Below are 13,019 nucleotides of genomic sequence, written 5' to 3'. Positions count from 1 at the left end.
AATAGCATTAGAGCCGGATGGGTGTTAAGTGCATTGGGATCGAATCGGTGTCTATAGACACCGCGTGCATTGGCGCGGCGTTTCACGATAATACTATCCATCGAAATCCAAGTCGTCACACATGACGATCGTCGGTAACATGCTACCGGTCCTTGTTTCGAATTGGCAAGACTTCGTTTCGCTACTCCCCTCTTGGCTGAAGGAATCGTCGCGAAGATTATGCAAAATCTGTTTCCCCCTTTGCTCGCCCTCGTTCGTCTTGTCGCGGCATTTCTCGCGGCATTCGTGGGTGTGGTTACGCCGATTTCACGGTACAACTACGCTAGAACTGCAGCTAAAAGCCCGTGGATAATTTGCTGTTACACGGCACGTGAGCATTGACGATACAAACTAAAAGAGGGAAAAAGCACAAGGGACTGTCGATGTATATATGCCGCATTATCACGGTCCCCCTTCCACCCCCTCTTTGCCTCCCCTTACGCATGGCTGATGCATCCTGCATATACGTGCGCCAGAACTTCCGTTAATTAACGCAGGTGAATGCTAATGACTCCTGTTACGAAATAACTGCACACAAAACGAGAGCTTTCGTCGACGATATTGGATGCTGAGCGCCGGACAATCACCAAACTAGTTGCTTGTGTCACCTAAATCGATTCAACTCTTTCGTTGTTCTCTGTCGTCAGAATTGCAACATTTTGTTTAATAATTTTCTCTTAAAGTGTTATGAATAGACATTTATGCAAATTCACGTTTTGTGTATGAAATTAAAAAAAATGAAACATAAATAAAGATTCGCTTCACTCTCAAGACATTTAGCCACGTATTTCACGTTCGACGCTTTGTATATTTTTGAATATCACGTGTACTCCATATGTTTCTGTATATCTGAATTTCGTATAAATGCACAAACATTCGCAGCATAGTTACGGAGTGAAAAACGTAATCCTTTTGCTTGAAAATGGCTAGAAACGATTTAGTTTCTTCTTCGGATCTATATTGGCACGTCATAGTTGCAATACTTTGTTCTATCATATATATCCTCTATTTAATTAACTTTGGAATATAGAGTAAATGTTAGCTTTTATTTCAATTTTATTCAATCATGATAAAACACTATCGTACCATTGTTAATAATCGTCATCGTCGAATCGTTCTACATTTATGTAAAGCATACCCATTTCGATGATCACGAATATCTATGAAATTGTGTTAATTACACATATATCACGATACTGGCCGCGCTATGACAGGAATGAAACTATCGTTCTCTATGACGACACGCGGACAAAGGTAGTTAGCGAGAATGTTCCCGCGCTAATTGCATACCTAGTATGATAGATCAGCGATCATTAAATTCACGTATCTTAAAAATCGTGCACTATCGCCATTAAACGACGTCAAACAGATGATATTATAGTTCTACTCGATGTACTACACAAGCCATAATATAATCACGGAATGGTTGTTGCTCAACTACCTGGAAATCTCGGCCCATAAACTTGGAATGTCGGTAAAAAAGAAATATTAGATCGGTGCATATGAAGTGTTGTTTCAATCGCTGGCAGCGATTTTCTTCAAAACATCATCATACATTTAACCAAAGAAATCACTTCTGCCTGGTCCACTGTACCGTTCCAAGAACTAAATGGTTGTACTGTCCCAAATTTAGAAGAAACGTCAATTGTCGGATTCAACAATTTTTAGAATGAGATTACTACAAATTTTCATTTAACGTTTCCTTCAAAATAATTCATACATCGAGAGATTGCCTAGACGGAATTTAGGAGATATATTTAATCCGCCATAAATGTTATATTTTTGTTTGCCACAACTATCCGATAACCGGAATTATTGTTATTATATTCCTGAAAATCTAAATTTATGCGGGAAAATCACATAAATATTCTGGATATGCATCGCGACCAGAGTTATGAGAATTTGATATTTTTATCATAAATCCGAGCAAATTACATCTTCTTCGACGTGGCTGAAACATCAGAGAAGTTTCGTGTACATCGATCTCGAGCTCAGCCTTTCAATCTCAACCTTACCTTGAAATTCCTTCAACGCATAAACTGAGAGACTTTATCTTTGATAGTTTAAAAATTATTTCCCTTATATAAAAATTCTCGAAATATTATTCTCCTTCGTACACGTACAAAGATGTTAACGAAGATTAAAGCGTATAGAAAGATATTTAACGAAGAAGTATAAGCAGCCGACTGTTAACACCGTCAGAAGTGCTGCGAATGGGTAAAGGGTCTCGGAAAGGCAACCGGATTGATCGAATCACAGAACACACCTTTCGATGACTAAGGTTGGCATCGACGGATGCCTTTCGTGGCCATAATACCTGAGCCCGAGACGGGCCGGCGGGTCAATTAGGAACATTGCTTTTTAAAAATTGATCAATCACCGCATCGTCGTTGCTGAGGCGCGTGCGCCGCGGCAGCTGTTCCCAGGAAACACCTGGAATCACGACGAGGGTGGAAACGAACACAAACGCTTTCGAATAATCAGCATCAGTCGCAATGATGACCGCCAGCCGACGTTCGAGCAAAACGCATAATCGAAAACGCTTACTAAAAACTCAATCACGTTTTCACGGACGCTAAGAAAATTTCTCTCATTTTTCGTTCCTATACTGTCCATCGTTTCGGAATTCAAAGTCCTCGATACATGATAGCATTATGTTCCATAAATATGGAGATTCATTAGGGCACCGCTATATGTAGTTAATTACGCGTTTTATCAAACGACATTTGCTTTTTCCCTATCGATGCCGGCTGAATTTACCCGACAATCCAGCCACCTATCCGGTTGACACTGAATTTGCATAAACGATTATCCCTGTTTGGGATTCATCGTATGCACGTGAACTCGCGGATGAAGCGATAAGTTGAAAGAAAAGTCGACTCTCGTAAATTTAGTCTTTAATAATACCAATATCAAGCTGTCAACCGATAAACAAGATTATTTAGTATATTGTGTATAGGTATATATATATATATATATATAAGTAGTCGGTGTATATATCGGAGCACGATTTTCTATTTCGACGCGTGGATTTCTCCGGCGCAATCGCGAATAGCTTAGTTCAACCCGAGGAAAGAGTTTTCGAGCTCTCGGGGGGGTTCTATGGCGAGGTGGCAAGAAGCAAGGTTTGGCGAGTTCAGGGGTGGCTTGAGGTTAGGGTGAGGTTTAGGAGGTGGCGAGAGGCGGCGAGACCTCGTAAAGGGGGTTTCAACGGACGCTGATATAAATTGAGCTTGCCATCAAGGCAAGCGGCGGGATCTGCCCAAGACCCTAAGATATATAGAAGTAGCTTTCAGCACGCCATTGAAGAATAGTTTGAGTCGCTTCGCGGAAAAATGGCTGGAATCGCCGCAAAACCGAGATAACGTTTCTCTTACGAGACTTTTCGGGATCCTGCGAGGGCTGAAGCGTTTCTACGATGAAAACTTAATTTATCACCCGTCATTCTCTAGTCCCTCGACGATGAATCTTTTCCACTCGATCGTAATAAGACGAATATCGTGAAATTTCGGGCTTTGTCGCGCGCGCCAAGTAGAAACGGACAATCACTGATCGGACAGTCTTCGATACGTCAAATTTCGAATGACGTTGCTATTTTCGAAACTGGATCGATGCCTTACTGTCGACGGTTTAGACACGGCGAAATTAATCAAAGCATTGGAAGTCAAACCGGCAATTACAAAATGACAATGAATAACCGAAAATTTTCTATATATATGGTATTCGTTCCAGAGTTGGTCGCGACATTTGAATATTCGATCGATGTTCTTGTTTTTTTCGTTCTCGAGATTAAAAATCGTAAAATAGTTACATGTGGTTAATATTGAATTTCAATTTCAATCAATGTTCCACTAATATTTTCCAACAGTTTACGAATACGATTTGTTCGTTCGATCGTTGTCAGCAGCTACGATCTCGTTGTTAATTCGCTTAATTTAAAAAGAAAATTCTATATATTATATACGTAAGAAGGAAAGAAAGAAAGAAAGAAAGAGAGAGAGAGAGAGAGAGAAAGAAAGAAAGAAAGGGGAAAAAATGGGATCCAGCCTGATGGTGGAAGCGACTAATATTTAATGAAAATAAATACTACATAAGTTGGCACGATGCGAGCCTGATTGATGACGGTGGTCGGGCTCCTGTCCGAGGGTGGCAAGACGCATTACCCAGACCGCCTACTGTTTCATGTTGCGTTACGTCGTCAGGAGGGACATTTTCGTTGCGCCATTAGTGGATCGTCGTGATCTAACGTCACGACGGAATTAAAATTCGAGAATCACCCGCAAACTCGAGCAACGTCAATTCTAAGTATTTCTCCCTATACATCTTTGGAATTTAGTTAACATACTAGGAATAAAATAAAATTCTGTTATATCGTTGTATTTATTTATACGAACTTTCGGGCGCACTTCTCTCGGCCAGTTTCGAGATACCGGTAGTAAGGTTAAAGTAAAGAGATGCACATTGTTCCTCGTAGTGCGGGTAACCTCATAAAGGTTGCGGAACTACCGATAAAACGCATACTCGCAGCTCTCGCAGACACGGTGAACCGTAAACTTGATCCATTTATACTTTATTATTATTTCACGGATGCAATATAGTTACCTTAGGATGCCTGTCATGAAATTAGCCCGAATTGCTCGTGGAATTGGATTTATCCTTTGAAGTAAGTGCGCTCGCAAGAATCTATATGCCGTTATACTTGCACCGGTGAACGATCTATCAATTGCGCCGTATGGAATCGCAGTGTTTCAAACAGATCCTCTATTTACTAGCATAGACGCGTTCCAAAGCTATTTGTCAATATACTGTTCATTAAATTTCAATTCTCCGAACATAATATTCATCGTGTTACATAATTACAGAGTGCATATGTAATTATGTCACAAACGGGTTATACACGCTACTGTATCATAAAGTTGTGAATCTAGTGACGAAAGGCTAGATAGAACCGGTTAACTTTAATTCGACAATAAGCCCAGACATATAAATCATTTTCTGTAATATCAATCCCGCCATGCCGCCAGCTTACCTTCGGTCCACTTCGGTCCGTCCACTAGTATTCGTTATTATCTGAATTGTTGAAAAATTTCACAAGCTCCTCGATTGACCTAATTAAAATTGATCTGCCCTTGATTAAGGGATAATAATTCAATTAGGAAGCTAAAGAACGTAAGATTGTTGGAGAAACTCTTGCTAAAATCACATCGATGGTTCGCTAGTTTTGAACCGATGCGCATCTTGCATGGCTGAAAGTTAAGCGCGAAGATCGGGACTTGGAGGGGCGACGATCGGTTTCACCCTAGCAGGCCGTGTATTTTCGCGGGTGTGAAATTATTCAGGACCGGTAGACGTCATAACAAAATGGGCGTTAGATGATGCTCCCTAGGGTCATTGCTGCGACATAGTTTATCCATTGAGAACCCCAATTCTCCTCCATACCTAGCCGCCGCATATGTACACGGGGATGCTTTTCTCTCCGCGTGTTCGTACGAGTTGATTCGCTTGTGTGCGCGTTTACAGCCGTGTGCGTTCACTACCCAGCGTGATATTTTTCGGCCGGCGACACGTAAGAGCTAATATCGCGGTCTATGCATATTTATACGGCATTAAAAATCACCCCTCCCTTAAAATGCATAGGCTGCTGCATAGCAGACGCGTTGAATCTTCGCCGAGTCGCGTAGGCTGAAGCGTTTGTCACGTTGGGGGTTGCTACTAGACGTCATCTCGCGCTCTTTGAACTTTTACTATTTCATCGGGACATTTCCACGAATGTTGCTCACGGTTATGCTTTCTATTTTGTTACCTTGGCGGTGAGATAGCGGCAGTAATGCTGATATTATGGCAGAGCGCGTGCGTAGATTGAAGTTGTAATTGTTAATGTTGGACAATTAATGTTGTACAGGATTTTCATACGAATGGTAAACTTAAACAGACGACTATATTTTCTTATTTACCTAAAAAGAGACTTACTACGGTCTATATTCTGGTCCATACTTTTATCACAGGGGGATACGTCTATGCCATTATTTAGCAATATATTTAAAGATGTTTCGAAACGCGAACATTTTTCACGTTTAATATTAGACTAATGTTAGACTAATGCCTGTTGTCCCAGTGTATTCTTATTCCAGCAGGACGTTGATTTATTTTCCGGACACGTCTCGCCGCCGGGGCGTATTCGATATTCGTTCGATGACGTTCATACGTTACAGACGGGCCAGAAACAATGTGGCAGTGATTTAACACGGGACAGAACCGTGATCGAGAGTGATTCGCGATGCGGCGAAACTTGACGCGCGCATGTTTGATGCGCCATCGTAAAACACTCGATTGCCGCGTACACGTGTCTGGTTATACGCTGGACGCATCCAGGTAAATGATCAGTGATAGTTTACGGGCGGAAATTTTGCAGATGGAAATTGCATATCGATCATACCTGCTGGCTTTCGATACTCGATTCAATGGCCGCCAATGCGAGGCCATAATTCCATATTGCCCTTTTGCGTATTTTTTTCTTTTTCGAATAATCCTTCTCCCTCAACACGTGTCACGTGATATTAATCGAACGACGATGATTGAACATTTTTATTCGTTGAATTAGGTTTATCGTTTAAATTCGAATCGCTAGCGCGAATCGTAAATTTCGTCGGTATAAATCGAAGAAAGTTCAGTCTCAAGCGTCGCAAGCTTTCCGCTGCTGCGAGTGTACATTGAAACCATTTCCCATTTCTCAGGACAAGACAATAACGAACTACATTTACCCTCGGTGCAGTCACTTGTTTGTCCCAAAGGATGGTCGAATGACACCGCCATTCGTCCACCTCCCGTGGGATACTTTGAAAGCAATACCCAACATCCGCCACCATAGACCGTCTCTCGCAACGGCATATGTGACTTTTAGCCGGCGTAGACACAGATTCAAACTTCGATCATTTCCCGAAATTAATTAGGCCACGCAAGTTCATAGTCAAATTCATTATCCGTTAGTTGAATTTATTTTTCAGTCAGTGTGATCGAAGATCCGAGCGAGTCGAAATATAATATTCAAACGTGATCCGCAGATGGATCGTATTAATGAAAATACATCTGCAGAGACGTTCGCGTCATAACGTTGAAATTCTATTTATTATTTTGTTGAATAATGGAAGAGATAACTGTTCAAACTTTAAGTATTCAAGTATAACCTATGATTGGGAAATATTAAGAAAAATACATCTGTAGAAACGTTTACGTCATAATCGTTGGCGTCCGATTCGTTAAATATTGTCCGAATCGTAAGAAACAATCGTCGGAAATTTTTAAAAGCAATTTCAAAATCGATAAAAATCGATTCGCGGCAGATAATTTCTATCAAAGGGATGCATCAGAAAGAAAAAGCAAACCTCCGGGAACAAAGTCGTAAGTTCAGGTCCGTAAATCTGGAAGTTGTATTCGTTCGTAGCATTAAAAAGCACGATAAAGACGTTTAAATACTTTTTCGGGAGATACGGACAGGTAGCGGACAACGAAAGGGCGGAAAACGAGCGATCGGCATAATGGGAGATGGTTCAGCGACAACAATTCGCCGCTCAGATCCCCGTTTACTTCCTTTTCTTTCTTTTTCTTTTTTTTTTTTCCTTTTCTGTTCTTCGTACTTTTTGTCGCGAAGCTTTCGTACAGGTTGTGGCTATCGACGGAAGATCGTGTCCCATAAAATTTCTGAGCAGTAGTAATCGAAAGGACCCTTCAGCCTAGAAACGGGCAGTTACCTGAGGCAGTTAAGTTAAATGCCTGTTAGCAGACGTTAACTGCTCGCCGCTATGGGTTCTATTCCGTGGACGATTGCAATTTTAATCGCCTCTTCATTATGATTAAATTTAAATCGGCTGTGTGCAGGTCTAATAAAGCTCGTTCCGCGGTTGCCGCTCTGGAAACAGAAAATGTCTCCTGGGCGGATTAAAATACGCGTAATTAAAACCGTAAAGCGCCAATACGTGTCCCCGAAAATAGACTGTCGGCTTCGCGATAAATGTCTGGCTGAAAAAAGCTTTTTGTCTGAACGTGGGCACACGTGTGCGCGCGCGTATACGATCACGTACGGGTTGGCGGACATGTTCATCGCTGCACCGCCGGAATGATTGAGCTTTATTTGAAGCATCGAGATCGGTTAATTAATATTCTAGAGATGATTGACGGTAAGGAACGGTGCGTTTGTGTATACGTTTCTAAAATCATGTAACGAAACGCGAGAGCTGGAACGATACGAGCGTGTAAGCGAACGAGCGCGCGCACACACAAAAAGAGCCATTGACCCCTGGTCACGAACAGAGGGTTTCGAGAAGGGATGAAAAAAAGCCCTTGGACGTTCCCCGCAGATGGCATTTTTCGCGCATCCACGAGAGCTGTGAAATTATTTATAGCCGTCGAATCGCCGTTTTGCAACGAATAATTTTCGAATATCGTCCAACCTTTGCTCGACGATGCGGCATTTTTCCCTGGACATCCGCGTAATGCGTATGTCGCGCGCCAACGCACTCCACGATTTTATTATTTCCAATATAATATTGGCAGGATCGGAGAATAGGTTGGTGGATCGACCGCGACAGACAATGGTTCGCGAGAAACGAAAATCGTAGGACGAATCAAGAGAGGGAGACTATTGAGTATTTCCTTCCTCCGCTTCTACGTTCATTTCTTTCTATCTGGTTGCGTTTCGTTTTCCATATGGGAATATAGAAAATGTCATTGGTAGGGCGTAGAGGATCAATCGACGCAAACAGCGAACGAACAGAGCGCGATAAATAAGCAAAGTGAATGAAAGAAAGGACAAATAAAGGGTGTATTTATATTTTATTTGAAATAATAAAAGTCGATCTAATGTATAATTCATTACATTCATTACTACCAATTAAACCAAGTGAAAGGTCGGTAGAGGGGCGCGTGCATTTTTTAACGATAAAGTTGGCGGCTTTTGATTATTTTATTGCTGCTGATTGAGACGGATTTTCATACGAACTGGCCCCGATTTCATTAAATTTCTGATTATCACGATAAAAATTGCATCGCCGATGTTTATCTCAGACAGGCACCGGTCGCTTGACCGTGGTCACGCTAAACGAGTGCCACAATTGAAAACGTTATTATATTAACGGCTAATTGAATGCATCGCATAATTCTGGGGATTGGCTACGTGATGCCGCATCGAAGTAATTGTTGATTGTAAAGCAGTTCCGACGAATGCGTTATCGTGCAAGCAATGTAATAGTTGTTAATTAACAGCAATTAGAGACGAAACGGCAATTACATCTCTTTTCAAGTAGTAATAAATTACAACAGATCGATAAATCGTAATATTTCATTACACTATTTCAAGTATTTTGTTGGTAATTAGAAAACTCCTCCTCGCTCGCGCTCTTCCTCCGCCAACGCTATCATCGCATTAAAACCGGTCGTTGGTTAATTTTTAGCTGCATCCAACGCCGTTCCCCTGATCCATTCCGTAGCCTCGCGACTACGCGTTCGTGTTCCGACTCTGTTTCGCTCGATTAAAAAGTCCCGATTGTTCGCGCAGGAAATTCTGCAAACTTCATAAGCGAGGTATACTTTCGGCGATTCTTGGTATCGCCAATTACCTGGTTAAGAACATAATTTAATAGCGTTCCACCATTCTCGCGCCAATTGTTTGATTCGCTATCGTTCTTTTCCCTCTCCTTTTTTTTTTTTTTTTACGGTGAATGGAACATTTCTTCGTTATACGAAACGAGTACGTGTATTTTGTGAAATTTTTGATAGTTCTACTTGTAAAGCGTTTCTTCCTCTTTCCAATTGGTCAGAAGTAATCTTGCCCGGTTAGAGGGTAAAAAGACTGGCTCCTTTTCTTTCGTATTATCGCAATATCGAATATTCACGGTTTTTCTGCCTTACTTTGTTCATAAACTGTTACCAGCTGTTTCTAGCGATAATCGATAAGATCTTTATACGACTCGAGTAGAAATAAATCCACCGAGGTTAATCGTTTGATTTTCGAACAAGCACGCAGTAATTACGTGTTTCTATATTAAAAAATATGAAAAAATTCTGACAATGGAGTTGATCGGTTTAATTCTGTCAGTGATGCGAGTCACTTATATCGCCACACGTAAAAGCTGTTACGGCTCTAAAAATGTCTTGGCTTTAAAATTGGAGAGACGATTACAACAATCGTTCTATCGAATTCTCTTGTATCCAAGAAAATTCGAGGCAACTGTTATCGCAAATAAATAGTAACAATTCTGCTAAAAGTATACAGATTTGGAACTGAAAAGTGTCAATGCTGTAAACAGGAAACCAAATATTTACCGTTCTCTCGCGAAACAGACATAGAATCACGATTAATGGAAAAGCATTTCGCATTTAAAGGAATAAAATGCGAAAACACTAATAGGTAATGAATCGTAGCGAGTGCGTCGCACCTCGCGATGCACAGGGTGCAAAAGAGCCACGTGTGCACGCGGCACACTCCGCGATGTATCCACGGGGGTGGCCCAGCCCTCGTAAAAATGTTGAACGGCGGTCCGCCATGGCGAGTCAAGAAATCTTTGATAGCGACGCTCGATAGTATAGCGACGCTGGGCGCCGGCGCCTTTCCCTAGCAGCCCCATTGGTGCCTGAGGCCCTCTCCACACGAGAGCCCGCCGCCGGGTTTCCTTGGAAACGCTTCGTTCGCTCTGATGTCTACCCTCGCCCATGGAAAACCTCTTTCAATTAGGCAGCCAGCAACCCCGAGCACCGACCGTCGGATCACCCTCTCTCTTTTTCCCTCTTTTTCCCTCTTTTTCCCTCTTTTTCCCTCCTTTTTCCCTCTTTCTCTCTCCTTTCCCCTCTTCTCACCGGCTTGTCCACGGTACTTCTCCAACGCGTATCTACCTGCGTCTCGAGCTATAGCTTTGCGACGAGTTCTCGTTCGCATCGACGACTCCCCCCCCTCCCCACGATTCGTCGTCCGTTTAGTGATTTCCTTCGTTCTTTAATAATTATACTGGATGTTCGAGGCTCGCAGACTCGACAATAGCAAGTTACGTTACGCTTGAAAGCATCGTGACGTTTCTCGAGTGGAGGGATGACGAAGAATATAGAGAGAAGACGTTCGAGCAAGAACGAAAGAAATTCTAGGGGATATATTACGCGATCGGTTGATCCGATAGAGAGGGGGGGGGGGTGGTGAACGTTTGTCTGTGGAACGAAGAGAATTAGTAGACGAAAATAATCTGTGGATTTAAACGATCCGAACTGTCGTCGTGTATATTTGGAGCACGTCGATCGTGGTGTCATGGAACCGCGATATTAACGTTCGCAATAACCGCGAACGAATTTCCTGATAACCATCGTATGAAAAATATCAAGACTCCGGTAGGAGTGTCGCACACATGCCGTTTTCCACATGCATGTGGACACGGGAAAAAGAAGACGAGCAAAAACTGTTTGATATGCAGCACGGCGCCCGGCTTGACTGACGCTTCCGAGTTGCGAATAAAATTTTCATGAATTTCTATTAGCTTCGTTTTTCTAGACGTGCCCCGGAGACTTAAAAAAGCTGCAGCCAGTTGTTGGCTGAGAGGGAAGAGCGCGAACCATATCTCGTTGGCGAAGACTCGAGTATCGGTTTTATCAATTTTCGCTTTAATGCTTCGGTCCACGCTTCATTCTTTAATAACGATCATAAATTTCCTCCAGATTCATTGTCCTTTATCTGACTTTTAAATACTTTCCATGTTCTTAAATATCTCATTAACGCAACAGATACCTTGCTTATATATGTACAAGGGACTCGTTATTCTCTCACAATGGAATAGAATATTTAGATCCTCTGGTTACATCACTAGGACCCTTTTTGAATATTCTTCTGGATAAGTTAAATAAATACGAGTAAATTTGAATGGTATTTAATAATGATTGAAATTTCGGTAACGTCATCTCTTGTGCAATTTCTCGCGGTTGTTCCAATGATCTTTGAATTTAGCGTACGCACAGAGGTACGGAAAGTTTCGAGAAAGTTTTGCGGTTACCCCACAGCAAGTCCAAGTCCACCAAAATTCGAGACCCCGTAGGGTGAAGGCTTAACGCTACTCCAAGTTTCAGTTTAATCCGAAAAGCCGCGGTAGGCCAGCGAAATTGATTTTGAGACACTCGCGGTACCACCTAGTTATGCCTATTAAACGTGTCTCTTGTTGTTCAAACAACGACATAGAATCAAGCAACCGGCATTCCTGGTTGAAATATTACGGGAAATTGTTGGGAAAGAATTTCATTGCGCTTAATTCGTCACCCTCGGCTGTTTTCTCAGAATTATTCGAGCATTTGATCAAAAGTGAAAATATTGTCTGAAGCATTTTTTCAGCAGAGATTTATATCGTCAAACTGTAAGGATTTGCAAAGCTTACTTGTACTCGACTTTCCGTGAGGCCAATTTTCACAGCTATCTCCTCCCTGAGGAAGATGTCCGGGTAGTGTGTTCGATTGAAACACCTTTCCAGTTCGTTCAGTTGGGCCGGTGTAAATCTCGTTCGGTGCCGTTTCTGCTTGGCAGGTTTGTCATCACCTTGTCCAATCGCAGCCGCGTTCCCTACGGTAGGAAATAAATTTTTCAATCTGTTCGATTCAATCAAACTTATCTGCCTTCGTTTAATTATGAATAATTCGACTAAATTAAAGTGTACCGATCAGGAATCCGTGAAATTGAGAGAGTTAGAAGAACCGACGCTAAAGGTAGTGGAGTGAACATAACGATCAATTTGTAATTTTATAATAGAAATGGTATAGGCTTTCGTTGCACCTTGGCGAATTTGAATGATCATTTGTAAAATATACGAATAAAATCTTGTTCCTCTTCTTGCGTTATACACCTTCACATTTTGATTTTTTGGGGCAATATCACTCCGTTTAAATATGGACTGCGTTTATTTAAACGAAATGTTGGTCAGTGTCTGATTAAATAAACTTCTACTTTATTGTTGAATCCATTT

The 13,019-nt window shown here is 41.8% G+C and overlaps 1 protein-coding gene across 1 annotated transcript in view; it reads right to left on the bottom strand.

Moving 5' to 3' along the window:
* LOC122574611 (homeobox protein orthopedia-like) overlaps nt 1-13,019 on the bottom strand; it is a 28,658-nt gene that overhangs the window by 9,126 nt on the left and 6,513 nt on the right. Inside the window, exon 3 of the mRNA XM_043742406.1 lies at nt 12,438-12,619. Coding sequence (XP_043598341.1) covers nt 12,438-12,619 — 182 coding nt within the window. The remainder of the gene's footprint in view (nt 1-12,437; nt 12,620-13,019) is intronic.

The sequence above is a fragment of the Bombus pyrosoma genome, linkage group LG1, assembly GCF_014825855.1.
Source record: "Bombus pyrosoma isolate SC7728 linkage group LG1, ASM1482585v1, whole genome shotgun sequence".
NCBI classification, from domain to species: Eukaryota; Metazoa; Arthropoda; class Insecta; order Hymenoptera; family Apidae; genus Bombus; species Bombus pyrosoma.
This window is presented reverse-complemented; position numbering and strand designations above follow the sequence as displayed.